General features: G+C 46.2%; 1 protein-coding gene across 2 annotated transcripts in view; it reads right to left on the bottom strand.

The window, feature by feature from the left end:
* Positions 1 to 1,607: 1,607 nt before the first annotated feature.
* The window catches only part of Kif3b (kinesin family member 3B), a 40,800-nt gene continuing 24,554 nt past the window's right edge, over positions 1,608 to 17,853 (bottom strand). The window contains exons 2-10 of one of the 2 annotated variants that reach the window (XR_005976041.1): positions 15,316 to 16,781; positions 12,062 to 12,163; positions 11,730 to 11,852; positions 11,526 to 11,644; positions 9,525 to 9,638; positions 8,805 to 8,910; positions 5,261 to 5,439; positions 4,629 to 4,948; positions 1,608 to 4,525 (exon numbers count right to left, since the gene is read on the bottom strand). Coding sequence is in view for 1 of the 2 variants with exons in the window: in XM_041670409.1 (XP_041526343.1) it covers positions 4,852 to 4,948; positions 5,261 to 5,439; positions 8,805 to 8,910; positions 9,525 to 9,638; positions 11,526 to 11,644; positions 11,730 to 11,852; positions 12,062 to 12,163; positions 15,316 to 16,719 (2,244 nt within the window). In the remaining variant the exon portion in view is untranslated. Of the gene's footprint in view, positions 4,949 to 5,260; positions 5,440 to 8,804; positions 8,911 to 9,524; positions 9,639 to 11,525; positions 11,645 to 11,729; positions 11,853 to 12,061; positions 12,164 to 15,315; positions 16,782 to 17,853 lie in introns of both variants that reach the window. The other variant, XM_041670409.1, reaches the window with a different exon arrangement.

Consider the following 17,853-nt stretch of genomic DNA (forward strand, 5'->3'; position numbering starts at 1 on the left):
ATTGATGAAAATTCTGGGGTTTTTGTGGTTATTTTGTTTTTTGTTGGTTTGTTTTTGAGACAAGGTCTGGCTGTCCTGGAACTCGCCCTGTAGACCAGGCTAGCCTTGAACTCACAGAGATCTACCTGCTTCTGCCTCCTGAGTGCTGGGATTAAAGCCTCTATTATATTCTTTTGGTTAACACTTCCCCTTTGAAGTACAAGCTCTGCCCCTTTTCCATCTGCTAAGAACCATCTTAGTGTTCCACTTGGTATACAGTATGCACTCGATACTTGTTAGATCTTGTTATATAAACTTGATGGCTTGGTATACAGTAGGTACTTGATACTTGTTAAATGATTAGCTGCTTTTCTTTAGAGTCTGCTAAAGGTGGTTTCTAAGCCTTTGGCTAATATCAAATATAAAGCTGGTTTGCTCAGTACTGGCTCCTGGTTTCCTGGGATCTAGACTGCTCATCACATCTTGCTGAGCAGACGGCCTTATTGTGGCACTGGCCACACTGTTGAGTGTGGCTCTGGAGCACGCACAGTGCTGATTGCTTTCACTGTATTGCTAATCTTCAAAAGGGCTCTGCTCTATTTTCACCCCACTCCTAGATAGGGGCTCCAAAATCCAGAGAAGAAGAAAATCCAGAAGAATTCTTCATATTCACTGAGCTAGAGAACAAAGTCAATGCTAGAATTCAAACACAGCTCAAGAATCCTACGTCTGGGGTTTTGGGGGTTTTAATGAGAACCATCCCCCATAGGCTCACAGTCCCCAGCTGGCAGCTGTGGAACTTTTAGAACTTTGGGAACTTTGAGGAGTTTGGCTGGAAGAAATATGTCACTGGGGCTGGGCTCTAAGATTTACAGCCGTGCCCACTTCCACTTCTTCCTCTCTGCTTCCATGTGTGGCTGAGACTAATCTTTGAGCTTCCTGCCATGACGAACTCTCACCTTTGAAACTGTAAACCAAAGGAAAATCTTCTATAAGTTGTGCTGGCCATTGACTTTTATCACAACAGAAGGGGAGCTAAACCAAGGTTCCTTCTGTTGGTCCCATTTTTCTGGAGGAGGTGTGCGACCTGCTGAGGTTCACCCAGCATGTCTTGGGATATGAGAATCTGCAAGACACGAGGCCCGATTTTGATATTTTGGTTTCTTAATGATAAACAACATGACATTTTTTTTTAAAAAAGAGACATGGGTATATCTTAAACTGTATAATGTATAATATCTTCAAAACAACTTTATAAAACAAAATATCAAGTTAAAAATTTTCATGCCTCTTGCCCCAGGCCCAAGTACCTCAGGTTAGAACCTGCCACAAAAACATGACACACATTTTTTTTGTCTCTTTCTTTCCTTCTGTTCTTCTCTCCCTTTGATGATGTTGGGGAATCAAAGACAGGGCCTTGCACAAGTTAGGCAAGAACTCTACCACTAAGCCACACCCCCACCTGTCACTCTCATTGCTGTATGTTTTGGATGTCAGTATTACAACTCAGTGCTGATGTTCTCCTCTAACTACAACATCTTCGACAGTGAGAGAAAACCACGCATGTCAGTTACTGGCGAGTCTCTTTAAAAGGCACTAATCAATTACAAGGACACTTTTCTGTAGATACAATAAATCTGATTGATTTTTATTACATATCTTAGTTTAGAATCACTTTTACATCGCTAGACAAAGAGATAATACAAATAAATATCAATTGTAAAACTTAAAAGTCCCAAGTATTGGCATATCCTTTGTCTAAAGACAGCCTAAGAGAAGGTCAAGATCATTAGTAACTCCAAAGAGCCATCAAGCCCCCGCCTTCTGCCTGCCCACATCATTCCCTTCATAAATAACCTCAGAAGCATTTTTATTCAAGAGACAGACAGAGAGGAAGGTGCCAGAATCCCAAAGTACCAGACCAAGACTTGAATGATAACTGTGGGGCTGACTATCTTCCCTACCTCCCTCTGAGCTTTGCTTTATGGCTTTCAGAGTACATTAGTAGCCCATTTCATCCATGATGGTGTCTGGATGGTCCAAGGTGTTCACAGTGCTCCTCAAACTCGAGAGGCAAAGGTGAGGCAGAACTGGATAGCCTATGTTAGCAAGGAGTCGACGCTTCTCAGGAACTTGGCAGAGTCTACATTCAGTGAGGGAGGACTTAATAAGATAAGGAAGGGCAGACAGGCCCACGCCTGAGCTGTACCACACTCTGGCACCCTGGGTCATGGAGGTGTGGGTGGAGCAGTTCAAGCAGCATGCAGGCATCCGACAGGGGGCAATTCAACACAGGTCAGTCTTAAGAAAGTGCTTCATGCCTATGATTTGTGGCCTCTGATTCTGAATCTAGCGGTCTGGAAATTGTGTCATATGAAGCCAGATACATTCTACAGATGAGAGGGAAAGAGAGTCTGATGAGGATTGTATGTGTAGCTGCAAACACCTCCCGGATGGTCTTCTTAGATCCTTTTAAAGACTTGCTTCTAGGCTACAACAGCTGCTGCAGGCATGAAGGCCTTCCAGCATCCCAGAACATTCGAGCTAACAATCAGTATAAAGCTTTGGTCCCTCAGAGAGCTGGTATGTTCTCTACTCTTGGCTCAATCCAGAACTCAAAGCAGCAGCATTCTGGGGGCAGCAAGACATTTTAGCATCTGCTCTTTTCAATATCGGATCCATGTTGAGAGAAGAGAAGCACCAGAGGCTGCCCCGGAAGAGACAGCTTCATTGCCACATGGGTGGCCCTTCTACTTGGTTTCCACAGACCACTGTAGGAACACAGCTGGGGACAGGGCAAAGCTTGCTTTAATAATCACGACTGTCAGCTGGCTTTCTTCTTTTGTTTCTCTGGAAAAGTTCTGTAGATCACTTAACCACCACCACCTCCAACATATTCTCCAACACTTCAAAAGACACCAGTATTAAGGTATAGTATTACCTGAAGTTTCCAATCCTTTGCTTTGTTGCATGAATGTTTTTAGCCTACAGAATTCAGACTAACTGTGTGGAAATGTGGTAAGAGAGACAGTGTCACCAGCAGACAGCCACCTTAGACCACACATCTCGTCATTTGGTTCCTATTCAAACAGGCAAATTCTTAGTACATAAGGAGCAGGGTTTGAGCCCAAGGAAAGATAAAGACAGGTTCCATTATACCCTAGGAACTGCTGTATAGGGCTCCAGGCTCAGAAAGAATGATCACTAACATGGGGATAAATGGATCTCCATTCTGTAGAATGTCAAGACATTGCACCTGCTAGCTCCTCCTTCCCATAGGTTCTGATCCGGAAAGGATATGGAGACTGAGCAGCTGAGTTAAAAATGCATCTCAAGGCCCACTTGAGTTGCCATCTTCCTGAGGCACCATGCCAGCAAGGTGCACCAGTGTGGCAGACTTGCGGACTCAAGACCGTCCCCTCAGGCTTGGATCATGGACTCAGACACACACGGGGGCGTGCTTCTAGCCTGATTAGCCATCCAGTGGCCTTCACCACAGACGAAGGCAAAGGCTGCACGCTGGAGTATTTCTAAAACGGGCAAATCTTCAGTCTCGCTCACAGATGATGAGAGCACAGACATCACTGCACACACAGCCCCCCACGCTCACGCATTTCTCTCGGGGGTGGGGGGATGAGTAACTGTCACCTAATGACCAAAATAAAGCTCGAGGTGCCAGAATATGAAGAACTAAAACTTACACACTGAACTAATCTATGTAAACAGGAAGTGTGAACTCTCCTCCGAGTCTACTCTCTCAGAGCCTCTTCTTGCCAGCACCTAGGGGAAGCACACCTCCAGCAGTCAGTGGGCCTTCTGCTCTAGACAGACAGGATTCCTTTGCTTCCGTCTCTGTCTTCCCTTCCCTCTGCTGAGTCTCCTGCCTCCAGCTCTGCATCTGCCTACTCATTCTGCCCCCGTGACCAGCATGGACCCAACTGGGCAATTCAGAAGTGCCCCCAATTCCAGTCCCATCAGAGAAGGCAGAGCCAGCCCCTCCTCCCACAGAGACCCACTTCGAAGCACATTCCATAGGCGCACTCTGAAGGAGGGTCGACACGAGCCCACTCAGCATGTGGACTTGGAGGAAGACGGCGACAAAGGAAGAGTAAAGTGACATGGCAGATGGACATGGCACTGGTTTATAGACTTAGGTCTTTAACAGGATGGTCATGGTTTTGAGGTTTTAAAAAAGCTATTTCCCCAAACTCTCCCAGAAGGCAAAGGGAATGTCTTTTCTATTGCTTCCAACACCAAGTCCTTCTGGAGCAGGAACTGGAAGCCATTGCCCCGTTCAACAGATTCCACAGGCAGATCTACTCCTACTGAGGGGCCTGGGAGCTGGCTCGCTGATTGTGCCATCCTAGGACTTGGTTCCAAGTGAGATCTCTCATTTCACCTGACAAAAGCAGGCACCTATTGCAGTTCTACGGCTGTCACTTCCCAGCTCCACTGTCATTTTACTCCAAGGCTCCTCACATATGGTCCTAAGGAGGCCTCGACGCCATATTGTGTAACAAGAAGGGATCCTGGTGTGAGGAAGAGGCTAGAAGAGAGGAGAGGAAGGGAGGGTGGGAATGGGAGGAAGAAGGAAAGCAAGGCTGTGGTCATTCTCTTGCTGTCCACTTGGACTTTGCACTTCACCTTACCCATGCATTTCTGAGATGCTAATTCAAGGACACGTCCCAGAGGAGCTGAGTGCCAAATCAGGACCAGCATGTTCAGGCAGAATGAGTCGCTTAATCTGCAAAGAGGCCATCTCTTCTCCTCAGGGGAACGGTTCTGCGTTTAGGCTCAAGTCATCTCTGCAGTTTCGTGCTTGCTCTTCTCTCAGAAGACAATGCTGTTCCCACCCTGGGAGGGGGTGCTGGGTTACTTAGGAACCAGCCCCCGAGACTGTGGGTAAAACTGAGATGCAGGGTTTCCTGAGGAGGAAGAGGAGGATCCTGACTTCCTGCCACTCTTGGGCCTGCAAAAGTCAAATGGACATGGCCATTACTAACCAGCATGCAGATCTGAAGGTGGCCTTTCCTCAAAGGCCCGAAAACCAGGATTCTTTGAACTATAAACTCACTAGACTAGACCAGCATGACCTGTTGGGCCTGGCCAACCCACCTTCCAGAAGAGGCACAAAACCTAAAAGGGGGGCTTGGATGCTCAGCACTGTAGGCCAAATGAACACGGGCTGGGAGCAGGGCCTCCTGAGGGCCGGGATTAAAGTATTCACTGTCACACCTGGCTCACACATGCTTTCAGACACGGGTCGCTAGAAGCCACTCACCTGGCCTTGGGTTTTCTGTTTGCAGTGCTTTCAAAGGATGATGCATCCACCTGTATCTCATCTTCATCCTGCAGAGCTGCATCTAGGGCAGCCTGGACCTTGGGGGAAATGGCTGGGCCCTCATAATCTCTGGTCGTCCGGCTGGGCATGTCCAACTCCAGGAGCATGATGTTCTCCGCCTGCAGCAGAAGCACAGCAGCCATCAGCAAGGCCAAGGAAGCCAGACAATCTCTGAGATCAAAACTGCAAGCTACTTGCCATTAAAAGCCTCCCAGGAGGGCTGGCCAGACGGCTCAGCAACTAAAGGTGCTTGCCACCAAGCCTGATGTCCGGAGTTTAGTCCTTGGAGCCCACAGAGTAGAAAGAATTGACTCCCACCAAGTTGTCCTCTGGTCTGCACACATATGTACCATGACACACGTGCATCCAAACATATACAAATAAATGTGATAGAAAAAAATGTTTAAAAAGAGCCTGCCTAGGATCTCTATGAGTTCAAGGCCAGCCTGGTCTCAGAGGGAGTTCCAGGACAGCTAGAGCTGTTACACAGAGAAACCCTGTCTTGGGGGAGGAGGGACCGGCCTAAAATGATAGCGTTGCATGTGTCTACACATGTAAATACCACAACTCATGTATATTCATCACTCGATGAACATTTGATTGGCTCTGGCTTCTGAATATTGAACAAAGCTGCAATGACGATTCATTGTATGCAAGTCCTCATGTGAACATGTGTCCTAGTTTCGTTTCTATTGTGTGACCAATGCAATGACCGAAAACAACCTGAAGAGGAAAGAATTTGATATTATCCTTCACGATTCTAGTCCACCATTGAGGAAAGCAGGCCTGCTCGCTGTTCCATACAGCATTAACTGGCCAGGACACATTAACAGTGAAGGAGTACAGTGGGAATGGAGAGATGTTGCTGGCTGGCCAGCTCACTTGCTGCCTCATACCTGGCTAGCTTTTTTTAAAAAAAAAAATATTTATTTATTTGTTTGTTTGTTTATTTATTTATTTATTATACAATATTTTGTCTACATGTATTCCTGCAGGCCAGAAGAGGGCATCAGATCTCATTACAGATGGTTGTGAGCCACCATGTGGTTGCTGGGAATTGAACTCAGGACCTTTGGAAGAGCAGGCAATGCTCTTAACTGCTGAGCCATCTCCCCAGCCCCCAACCTGGCTGGCTTTTTTATATAGCCCAGGGACACCTACCTAGGGATAATGCCAACCAGAGTGGGCTGAGTCTCCTGCATCAATTAACAATGAGGATGACACCCACAGACATGCCCACAGGTCAATCTGATCTACACAGTTCTTCAATCAAAGCTTCCCTCCAGACGACTCTAAGCCGTGTCGAGTTGACAAAGCTAACTAGGACATGCTTCGGTGTAAACACAACATCCGATGTGTACTTAAAATAATGCATGTTTTGAATTATATAAGGGGGTGCGGAGAGTGAGCTAAGTGTTTCACAGATGTGTGTTAGACTTAATCTGTCTATACCATTGTTCAGATCTGGTTCCCTTGTTAATTACTTGTTGAGTTATTCTATCCATCAGTACAGACGTGCTAGTGAAGCCGCCTACTATTACATTTGACCTTTCTGTTTCCCCCTTTGCTTGGCTCAGTCTGGCTTCATGTACCTGGGCTTTTCAGGATACATGATTGTATCTTAACCTCTGAGCCATCCCTCCAGCCCCAGTTAACCTAAGTTTAATACCCAGGATTCACACGGTGGAGGGGAAGAACTGACTCATGTCCTCTGACCTCTACATGCTGATGATGGTGTGCCTGAGTGTGGTTTCTGGGGCTTGAACTCAGGTCCTCCTGCTCAAAAGACAAGCACTTTACTAAATAAGTCATCCCTAACCCCTGCCTTTCCATTTAGTATTCATCACCTGCATGCTATTTCAGATATTATTTGTTAAAATTATTATTATTATTATTATTATTTATTTATTTATTTATTTATTTTTTGGTTTTTCGAGACAGGGTTTCTCTGTGGTTTTGGAGCCTGTCCTGGAACTAGCTCTTGTAGACCAGGCTGGTCTCAAACTCACAGAGATCCGCCTGCCTCTGCCTCCCGAGTGCTGGGATTAAAGGCGTGCGCCACCACCGCCTGGCATTTGTTAAAATTATTGCACATGTTCTCAGATCTCCAGGAAAGTCAGGTACACACACTGTGACATGGCATAATGGTGTCTGAGAACTTCTCAAACCTAAACTCCCTGAAAGAAACACACACACACACACACACACACACACACACACAGTGAGTTAAAATGTTTTCTGCGAAGCCTAACAACCTGAGTTTGATCCCTGGGACTCACATGGTGGAAGAAGAGAACCAGCTTCCACAAACTGTCGTCTGACACTTGCTGTAGCATGCGTGTGATACCTCCCGATCCCCACAAACACACATGCACATATGTAAAAAATCACTGTCATTTAAACAATTTTTAAAAATCCATGAACAGTCTTCTGTTGAAGAATATAACTTAGATGTGTTACATTAATTTATGCTGTGGAACATTTATTTAATGATGCAAAGATGTGTTGCATTTGTTCAACTTTGTGAAGCTGTGTTACTTTGCCTGTCTAAAACACTGACTGGTCTAATAAAGAACTGAACAGCCAATAGTGAGGCAGAAAAAAGGTTATTTTCTCTGGTAAACAGAGACAATAAATAGAAGAAATCTGGGAAGAGAAGATCAAGGAGCAAGAGAAGGAGGAGGACTTGAGGGGCCAGCCACCTAGCTACATAGCAAGCCACAGAGTAAGAAGTAAAGAAAGGATAAAGATAAAAGCCCAGAAATTTAAGAAAAGCTGGCTAGAAATAAGCCATGCTAAGGCTGGGCATTCATAAGAAAGAATAAGATTCCGTGTGATTTATTTGGAAACTGAGAGGTAGGCCCCCCAAAAAGCAAAGAACAAGTTGGGCAGTGGTTGCTGTGGGACAATGGTCTGTACCCTGTCACTTGTATTTTAAATAAACACTGACTGGCCAGTAGCTAGGCAAGAAGTATAAATGGGGTGACCAGGCAGGAAGTAGAGGTGGGGCAATGAGAATTCTGGGAAGAAAGAAGTTTCAGTCTGCAGTCGTCACTCAGACACAGAAGAAGCCAGACACAGAGCAAGCAAGATGTGACTGCCTCACCAAAAAAGATACCAAGCCACCTGGCTAACACAGACAAGTATTATGGGCTAATATAAGTTATAAGAGTTAATAAGAAGCCTGAGCTAATAGGCTGATCAGTTTATAATTAATGTAGGCCTCTGTGTGTTTATTTGGGACTAAACAGCTGTAGCAATCAGGCAGGACAGAAACCTCAGCCACCAAGTGGTGGCACATGCGTTTAGTCCTAGCACTTGGGAGGCAGAGGTAGGCAGATCTTGTGAGTTCAAGGCCAGCCTGGTCTACAAGCTAGTTCCAGGACATCTAGGACTGTTACACAGAGAAACCCCATCTTGAAAACCAAAAAAAGATAGAAAAAGAAAAGAGCAAAGAGTAAAAAAACAACTACAGTCTTCTCACCCTGTATCGGGGTTCTGGCCGAATCATCATGGACATCCGTGCGTGCTGGCTCAGGGGTCTCTTGTATCCCACAGCAGAGACGGGCCGCTTCATCATCTGCTGGCTCCTGAAAGCAGATGATAGTGGTTAAGGCCCTGCTGGAATATGCCCCACAGGCCAGGACCAGGCCAACAGGATAAGCACTCAGAGAGTACTCTGAGAAGTACTCCAAGCCAGAGAGAACTGAAAGCAAGAACTTCTGGGACTAAGGCTGACAGAAGCCATGTGCTAACTTCTTAGCTTTTTTGCTTGAGGTGCCAACTGATCCAGATGATCAGGCCTCCTTTAACCTGAAAGGGACCCCAGTCACTGTCTTGTTCTCAGACAGCAGATAAGCATAGCTATCAGCACTGCTATCCCTGCTTCCTCGACAGACAGCTCCACATCTCCAGCATGGTCATGCTCCAGGTGTAGACTGACATACAAAATAACCCTTCTGTCCTAGCACACCTCAGCCGACAGGGAAAAGGAAGACTGGAGGTCATGGGAAACTGTAACTAACTGTTCTAATATCATGATTGGACCCAGCTTGTACCTCCTGGGCCTGTAGCTCCCACAGAATTAGGCAGGCAGGTTCCAAGTTTCAATGCATTCTCCCCACATCCCAGTAGCCCGGTCCCATCATGCAACATTCTTTTGTTTTCCCACCAGCAAGTCTGCTTCAGATCAGCAATGACTCACCCCAGTCTGGTAAGAGGGTGTAATTTCCAGTGGTCTTCTTCATCATCAAAGAAGGACCTATTCATAATTTTATTCTTCTCTTCCAAGGGGATAAAGTTTTCTATAATAAGATGCCTGTAAGAATACACATAGATAAATACACATAAAGAATGCACACAGAACTAAGCAAAGGCACAGACCTATAGTCAGCTACCTGGGAAGGTGAGGCAGGAGGGTCCCTTGAGTATATGATGCCATTCTGGGCTAGAGTGAGATCCTTTCTCCAAAAACAACAACAAAATAAGAGTAAGAGTCAAAGACACTCAGCAAACATTAAACCCTACACAGTTAAGACACAAACATGAAAGACACTTGGTCCTTACCTGATAAAAGAGGTAACAGGTAACAGTACAGCATCAGCAGGTGCTAATTGTAATTGTGATCTGTGTCAGGAATATGGAAAGGACACTCCTACCCAGGCAGAGTAAGGATGTGAGTGGACAGTGTGTGTGTGTGTGGTGGTGATGGTGGGGGGTGACACAGAAGCCATGCTAGGGCAAACATTTGTTTCCCAAAGTATCTGTAAGTGGGCCTGCTGCAGTGCTGAATACAGGACAGAAGGAAATGGCTCCACCCAGTCCTGTGACTTGCTGCCCAAGCTGGAACACTGTCCATTCTAATCATCCAGGATAGTAAGATGGGCTGAATGGAAGTTCCTACCAACACCAAAATAAAGATGATTCCTGAGCTTCTGCCTGACCAGGGACCGAAAAGAGCATCAAACAACCCTTTTCTCCTACTGGGCTGTCTCATCCAGCCTTAATAGGAGAGGAGGTGCCTAGGCTCAGTGCAACTTGATATTCCTTGGTTGCCTGATATTCATGGGAGGGCTGGCCTTTTCTGAAGAGATGAGGAGGAGGAAAAGAGGTAGAGGAAACTGTGGTAGAGACATAAAACCAAAAAAATAAATAAATACCAAACCAAAAAAAGAAAAAGAACATGCTTTTAATCTCAGTACTCAGGATGCAGAGGCAGAAGTAGGCAGAGCTCTGTGAGTTCAGTGCCAGCTTGGTCTGCTTAGTGAGTTCCAGGTCAGCCAGGACTACACCATGAGAACTTGTCTCAGAAAAAAAAAAAAATCCAAAGATGGCTTATTGATTGGTTAAAATACTAACATCATCTCAGCATTGATTTTTCATTGTTGTTTGGTTGTTCTTGTGTTTTGGGTTTTCAAGGCAGGGTTTCTCTGTGTAGCTTTGGAGCCTGTCCTGGAACTAGTTCTGTAGACCAGGCTGGCCTTGAACTCACAGAGTTATGCTTGCCTCCCAAGTGCTGGGATAAAGGAAAGGCGCGCGCCACTACCGCCTGGCTATTGTTTGTTTTTAAGACAAGCTCTCACTGTACAGTCTGGGTTGGGTTTGTGATCCTCATGCCTCAACCTTCCAAGTGCTCAGATGACAGACATGCTGCTATACTTTATCACCTACAAAGCATTAAAAAATATATTGCTCAGGGGCCTGGGGAAGCAGCGCAGTTGGCAAAATGCTTGTATGATGCCTTAGGTTTGATCTCCAACACCACATAGAGTAGGCATGATAGCACATACCACTAGGAGTTCAAGGCCATCCTTAGCTACACAGCAAATTTGAGACCAGACTGAGCTACATGAGACTCCATCTCAAAAAAAGATGTTCAGACTTCAAGAGAACAATAGTTCTTATAGTGCTCTGGTTGACAAGTATGAAGGTGTTCATTTGGCCAATCAAAAAAAAGGTAATTAAAGATTCTCTCTTGAGTGACAGGTGAGACCAGAGAATCTGAAAGAAGCCAAAGATAAGGGTGAGGGAACGGGAAGAGCACGTGGTGACCTCACAGACAAGGACTGAAATGAAAAGTGACTTTGTCAGGAGCATCAGCAGGCAGTGGGTGGCAGAGGCTGAGCTGGCAAGAAGCAGGTGGGCTGTCTTGGGATGGGTCTTCTTGGACCCAGGGGATGGCAGGACCCTGCTGACAGCTACTCACTTGAGCTTAAGCTCCCTGGTGAGCTCGTTCTGCGTCTGCTCCAGTTCCTGGCGCTCCTTGATGTGTTCTTCTTGCAGGTCGTGGATCTCAGCCTTCACAGCCTGGAGCTTGGAAAAGAGCTGGAGCCAGGGGGACACAGGTGAGGAAAGGCTGGGCAAAGAAGGTGCACCCTCCCTCAGGGTCCCCAGCACCTCCACCTCCTACCTTTTTGAGCTTTTTGGTCTTGATGTCTACCTCCTGCTGCAACGAGGTGTAAGTCTCTTTTAGTTCCAAGGTTTCCTCGTCTCGACTTTCCATTTGCTGCTGGATTTCTCTTTCTCGACGTTTCTGAGCGATACCACAAAATTCATCAGCTTGCCCTAGCGACCATGTCTACACAGTATGGGTCTGGATGCTCCCAGTCGGTCTCCGGCTAGCAGGGGGCTGCCAGCTTCTCTCTGCTCCCTCTGAAGCTGCTCTCATACCACAGGTGTCAGCTCTGTGGCCTCAATCACGTCAGTCCACGCCTTCCTCCCCACGTAAGAACGCAAAGTTACCTGCTCTGCGATCTCCTGGCGCTTCTGCTCCAAGATCTTCTGCTGTTCATTTGTATGATCTACTATATTTTTTCCTCCAACAAGCAGCTTACTCTCCATGGCCTGAGTGAGAAACAAAGTAAAATCCATCCTGTGGTCTCCCCCGGAACAACATATCCCTCACAGGAAGACTGGAAGGATACTCTCTTGACTAAGCATGATGGTGCGTGCCTATGGTCCCAACATTCAGGAGGCTAAGGCTGGAGGATTACAAATTACAGGCCAATCTGGGCTACATATTGAGATACTGTCAAAAAAAAAAAAAAAACCACTCTCCCAAAACAAATAAAAACTACTCTGGAGAAAAATACATGCACACTGTCCAGAACAGGATGGGACTTCATTCTGATGACACTGAAGGTCTGGCTGTTTGAGATATTATGGCTTTCAGAGTTTGTTAGTTTGTTTCTTTTTTAAACAAGTCCTTTATCGGTTGTTTATCCAGAACACTAATCCCACTCTAGACACACTAAATCTATCTGGTGCGCTACAGACTAGAGATGTTTCTGTCAGTGAGGACCATAAGGCCCAGAGCCCGCCGAGGGACACAGACAAATAAGCAGGCTTTAAGCAGATGGCATGGGATGTCACTGTGAGGAAACTCTGAGAAGCTAGTGGGAGGGGGAACGGGAGAGGAGTCAGGCTTTGGGGGAAGTTGGAGACAGCTTCCTGTCTGAAGGGACAGCTACACAAAAAGCTGAAGTAAGAATTTCCTAAGAATAAAAAAGGCTTTTGTTTGCAAGAGTAGAATAAGGAAGTTGACAAAACCAGTAGAGGTTAAAGCAAAAGCCTCAGAACCCTGTTTAAAAAAATCCCTGTTTGATCCTGAGAGCCTCAAGGAGCACGAGTGCACAGGCAAACTGGGTTTTAAGATTGCACCCCATAGCAGGAGAAATTTCTGGAAGAGGGCATGCTGACGGAGTGCAGGCAAGAGGCCACTATACATTGTGTGAGTGTGAGAGAGTGTGTGAGTGTGTGTGTGTGTGTGTGTGTGTGTGTGTGTGTAGCAGTAGCTTGGTTTCAAAGGCCCTAATAATGATGTGGTGTGGTGTGGTGTGGTGTGGTGTGGTGTGGAATGGTGTGTTTATGTGTGTGTATGGTGGTAGCTAAGTTGCAAAGGCCCTGATGAGGTAAAAGCAAGAAGCCTTGGGACTGAGGAGATCACAAAAAGAGAGGGAGGAAGAGCACGCGAGGACAACTCCTAGGAGTCTAGCTTCACTGAGGTAAGGAAGGTGGAAGGCTGTTCTGATGGCACTGGTCAACAGAAGGCCGTGGAGCCTGGGTGCCAGAAGGCAGCTATGGGCAGGCTGTACAGACTGAGAGGCGTCAGCGTGTAGATGAAGCTAAGCCAGGGGAACGAAAACCCAGAAACCAAAACCTCCTCTGCCTTGCTCTTAAGAAACTTTAGTTAGTTGGTCAGTGGTGGCACACGTCTTTAATCCCAGCACTCAGGAGGCAGAGGTAGGCAGATCTCTGAGTTCAAAACCAGTCTGAAAAATCAAAAAAAAAAAAAAAAGGAAAAGAAAGAAATGAAACTTTAGCTGGGGTAAGATGCATGGTGATGAGACACCTTTAATCTCAGTACTCATGAGGCAGAGACAGATTTCTATGAGTTTAAGGTCAGCTTGTTCTACATAGTGAACTTCAGAGCCAGAGCTACACAGTGAGACCACATTGCAGAAAGGCTGGAGGGGAGGGGAAGGAGAGAACATGGATATATTTTAGAGAAGAAATTAAAATTTGTATAAGTTCAGTAAGAAAGAACCCATGGGCAGCCCTAGTCTGGGCACCCAAGGAAACAGTGCACTGTACTAGATTAAAGACTAGCTGAGGACTCTCCATACTCTACAGTGCTGTCCAGCATCTGCAGAGCAGGTGTCAGCACGTCAGCAATAGGGCTAAGACCCCCCCCACCACCAATGAAGAGAACAGCACAGGGAAATTGACGGGAGCTGCGGGGAGGGGGGCAGAACTAAGCAGCAGTAAACAACAGGGTGCCGGCTAACATCCCACAAAGACACTGTTCTACCTCACTACTATACAAAAGTTAGTCAGATAATCACCACTATGGGTAGGATGAGGAGTAAAGTGGGTGCTTCAAAAGCTTCCCTCTAGACCCTGGCCGTGGTGGCGCACGCCTTTAATCCCAGCACTAGGAGGCAGAGGCAGGCGGAACTCTGAGTTCTCCACCAGCCTGATCTATAGAGCGAGTTCCAGGACAGCCAGGGCTCCACAGAGACACCCTGACTCAAAAAACGAAAAGAAAAAAAGATTCACTCTAGAATCTAAGGGTGCCTGCAAGTCTCCTGGAGTCAGGCGCAAGAATGGTCACAGCAGAACACGGGGACGGCCCATCCGAGGGGAATGGAATGTCACAGAATATTCAGAACGGTAACAGTAATAAACATGACTAGAGGCTTCAGTCCGGGTTCTTAGGGACGATCGCTGGTAAATAAAAGCAAACGTGATAACACCTTAAGTAAATGCGAAAGTAGACAGATGCTACAGGAGACAAAAGCAAGGCAACAGCATCACTGGTTTGGAAGGGCGAACACAGGAGCATCTAAGGAAATGGACACTGAGGCTGTGGTTTGTCCCATGATGGCACATGCCCGTGCTCATTCTCGGCTACGATCAAGTTCAAGGCCAGCCTGCACTATGTGAGGCCCTGCCTTTAAAAAAGAAATGCTGCGCAAAGTGGTGTGCACCTGTAACCCTAATACTGTCTATATAATATATATATTATATATATATATATATATATATATATACATCAAGACACTGATTCAAAAATACAAACAGAAACATCAAATAATCAAAATGATACCTACTTTCTCAAAGAAAAAAAGAGAGATAAGAAAAGAGGGCTGTCCTATTCCTCACTGGAAGCGAGGATGCCTGGGTATTAGTTTTATTGCGGTTCATATTAGTTTTATTGCGGTTCTTCATACAATGCACATACATGACAACTGTCATGAATGCAGTTTGGTTTTGAATTTTATTTTGGGTGTATGGAAAAACAAGGTCTCACTCTGTAGCTCTGGCTGTCCTAGAACTTACTATATAGGCCTCACAAGCGATCCACCTGCCTCTGCCTCCTGGATGCTGGGATTAAAGGTGTTTGGTGTGTGTCACCATGCCAAGCCCCCACTGTATAATTCTTCTGATCAAAGAAATGGCACTGAAAGGGAAGGGGCCTAGGAAGGGCACAGTACCTTGATTTTGGCCCCCAGCATCTCAGCAGCATCCTTCTCCCGTCGCAGGTCCTCCATCTTTTTTTCTTTCTCCTTCAGCAGCCTCATCTTCTCCTCTGCAACCAAGCTGTGATCCTCTACAATGGCCCGCTTCTCAATCTCCAGTTTTTCTTGCTGTTCCCGCCAGTAATCATCCTTATCATCCCCTTCCTCCTCACCCTCTTCTCCCTCCTCCTCCTCCTCTTCCCCACCCCCACCACTGCCACCACCTTCCCTCCGCTTCTCTCGCCTCTTCCTCCTGCCAATGGAACGTTTTTCCAGCTGGGCCTTGAGCCGAGCAATTTCTTCCTGGAATTCTCGAAGCAGAGCATCCTTTGGGTCCTCATTGACCCTTGGCTTGTTCTTAATGTTTTTGGCACGATTGGCATATCTCAGAGTGGTCAGGGTCTCTTCTACATTGTAAGAGGCAGGCCCCACATTGGCTACCATCACAGTTTTGGCATTGCCACCAAGGGAATCCTGGAGAAGCCTAGTCAGCTTTGAGTCTCTATATGGAATATGGGTGCTTTTGCCATCTACCAGGGCAGAGATAACATTACCCAAGGCTGAAAGGGACAGGTTGATTTTGGTCGCTTCCTTCAGTCTTTCCCCTTGAGCGCCAGTCTTGGCTTGCCGCTCACTGCCAGCAAGGTCTACAAGGTTTAGTTTTCCTACCCGGATGTGGTTTTCACCATCTAGGCCCACCTCGCTGCATTCGATCGTGATGACAAAGATTGCATGTGATCGTGAGCTGTGCTCGTTCATGTTGGTGGCACCGACAGATCGGTTCTGGTTCCCCACATTCATCACATGCTCTATCTCCTTCACACTTTTGGTGACAAAGGAAGACAGATCCTTCACGTACACGCCTGTATCGGGCCTTTCTTTGAGCTCCAGCCTTTTGGTCTGGTCCTTTGAGAGCAAGTCTCGGATCTCTTCCTGATAGATCTCTAAGTAAGAGGCCCTGACCAGGTACTGCTGATTCTGCGATCGAGAGATGTGGGTGAAGATGTGATCAAATGAGTTGGGGATGACCCCTCTTTTTTCAGGGTCACCACGGACTCCCTCCATGGTATAGGTTTTCCCAGTTCCCGTTTGTCCGTAGGCAAAAATTGTGCCATTGAAACCCTGTAGGACAGAGTCCACAAGTGGACGGAACGTCTCGTCATAGAGTTCAAATTGCTTGGCATTCCAATCATAGACGGCATCGAAGGTGAAGGTCTTGGGCATCTCATGGGATGTGCCTTTGGGGTTCTTCACAGACACCTGCCCCAGCTTCACATCCACATCTACCACTTTGTCATAGGATGCGGCCTTTTCTTTGCCATTCATGGGTCGACAGCGAACCACCACCCGGACTGACTCTGAGCTTTTTAACTTGGACATGATGAACTCTGACAGCTTAGCCTTGAGGATTATGAATCCAAATGGCTCAGGATGCTAAGGTCCTAGGGAAAAAACAAAAGCAGTGAGCATGGTGCAGCTATCATCAGGGCTGCCTGACAGCAGTGGGTACAGCAGCCACCCTCACTTGCGAAGCTTCTGATAGCCGCATTTAAGCATTTTAGTACACTGAGTATTTCTCCTCATGGGACCTTAAGCAGCTTCAGTAGTAAACAACTCCAGTCCACTAATATTGATTCTTATCCACCCTCAATCAATATTTGACTTTATACCATAAGTAGAAACTCCGGAAGCTTTTACCTTACTTTTTTCTTTTCTTTTCTTTTCTTTTTTAAGAGAAAGAGGCTCAACCTTATCTCCTAATCCTCCTGCCTCCATCTCCAAGTGCTAGGATTACAAGCATGAAATATCATAGTTTTGTTTTGTGGGTGTTTTTTTTAAGATTTTTTTTTTACTTTTAAATTATGCATATATGTGCTCTGTGTGGGGATGTGCACTAGTGCAGATGCCCATGGAGGCCAGAAGAGGATGCAAGATCCCCTGAAGCTGTAGTTAGAGATGGCTCTGAGTCTCCTGACAGGGGTGCTAGAACTGAACTCCACTCTGCTGGAAGAGCACTAAGTGTTCTTAACCACTGAGCCATCTCTCCAGCCCTCACTACAAGTCTTTTTTAAAAAAAAAAAAAAAAGGCTGGGTGGCCTTATATCCTATGAACTATTAAATCCCTAAGGACAGGAACTTGAAATGATCAAAATTTTAAATGTACAGGGGCCAGCAAGATGGCTGCCACCAAACCTAAGGGCTTAAGTTCAGTCCCTGGGATCCACATGGTAGGAGAGAATTCTAACATGTTGTCCTTTGACCTCAACACACTCTAAGACTTGTCCATACATGCATACACACAGAGAGAGATAAATAAAATGTAATAAAATTGTTTCCACCCTTTCAATGCACAGACCTTTTGGCATAACAATCCTAAGGATTTATCCTACAGACAAGCGTCTCTCCTGGGTTATCTGTTGTGACACTGTGATAGCAAGAGAGTGGGGGCAACTCTCTGGGTGCTAGTGGCACACACCTTTCATCCCAGCACTCAGGAGGTGAAGGCAGGTGGAT

Source organism: Microtus oregoni, unplaced genomic scaffold (assembly GCF_018167655.1).
Source record: "Microtus oregoni isolate MIOR12 unplaced genomic scaffold, Mior012 000020F_ref0000438, whole genome shotgun sequence".
NCBI classification, from domain to species: domain Eukaryota; kingdom Metazoa; phylum Chordata; class Mammalia; order Rodentia; family Cricetidae; genus Microtus; species Microtus oregoni.